Source organism: Rhinopithecus bieti, unplaced genomic scaffold, assembly GCF_001698545.2.
Source record: "Rhinopithecus bieti isolate Rb0 unplaced genomic scaffold, ASM169854v2 scaffold_69941, whole genome shotgun sequence".
NCBI classification, from domain to species: Eukaryota; Metazoa; Chordata; class Mammalia; order Primates; family Cercopithecidae; genus Rhinopithecus; species Rhinopithecus bieti.
In genome coordinates, this window is record NW_016870083.1 from 1 (window position 1) to 997 (window position 997).

General features: G+C 59.7%; 1 protein-coding gene across 1 annotated transcript; it reads right to left on the bottom strand.

Annotated features, from left to right (window-relative positions):
* Window positions 1-328: 328 nt before the first annotated feature.
* LOC108525557 (metabotropic glutamate receptor 4-like) lies at window positions 329-990 on the bottom strand (the record flags this gene model as incomplete). Its single annotated transcript, XM_017866496.1, has 2 exons — window positions 702-990; window positions 329-469 (listed from the first exon to the last, which is right to left on the bottom strand). Coding segments are annotated over exons 1-2 (265 nt in total), but the record flags the coding sequence as incomplete, so codon positions are not given.
* Window positions 991-997: the final 7 nt, after the last annotated feature.

Here is a 997-nt window from a genome sequence, read left to right on the forward strand (position 1 = left end):
ACCCAAAAGTCTTTGAGCCATCTGACTCTGGTGTGAATTCTTCAATCCAGAGTTCCCCCATCCCCTCCTCAGTGGGTAGCAGGCAAGAAGGCCCCAGGCTAAGGGAGGGCACAGGGACCAGAATAGCAGCAGAACTCGGACTGCCCTGTCTTCCATTTCAGGGTGGGGGCCTCAGAACCACTGAGGTCTGGGAGAGGCCCTGGGAAGGAAGCCCCAGCCGGGCAGCAGCAGTCCTGAGCTCAGGGCTAATCAGCGGCAGCCTCCCCTTGGGCCCTCCCAGGGGCTAGAACTGCGTGAGTGACTCTCCACCCACTCCCTGCCCTCCCACTTACTCTAAGGTGCAGGTGGTCAGTCCAGGAGCCGATGACCTTGTACTCGGCAGAGTCATTGCGCAGCTGGTATTGGTAGATGTCATAGCGCCCAGGTGCATCTCCATTCTCATTGAAGGTCACAGGGTTCCCTGCGATGCCTGTAAGGGTGGGTGGGTATCTTTGCAGAGCCTTTACCCAGAGGCAGGGCGGATGATGAGCCTGGGGCAGAGACCTCTCTGACTCACCCCTTCATGGAACATCCTGGGAGATTTCACCTCTTGGAAACATCAGGAGAGGCCTCCCATTCCCACCCCACAGAGCCTAAGGGCCCCTTCCCTCGGGCATGGCCCAGGATACCCAGGGTCAGGCATGGTCCGCACCATGCCCCACCTGAGAAGTTGACGTTTCGGATGTACTTAAGCAGCTGGGTGCCATCTACGGGGTCCATGCGTGGGCAGAGCCCCACGCGGCCGGGACACAGGTCACGGTGCATGGCGTGCAGCGCGTGGCCCATGGCGTACACGGCGTCAATCACAAACTGCACCTTCCCCTCCTGCTCATAAGCTGAATCCTGCCCAATTCGCTCACGGTCTGCAATGAAACACCAGGAACAGGGACACTCGTGAGGCCCACTGTCCTTACAGTGGTGTCATGGGAGCCAGACCACCCTCTGGCACCTGGAGAGG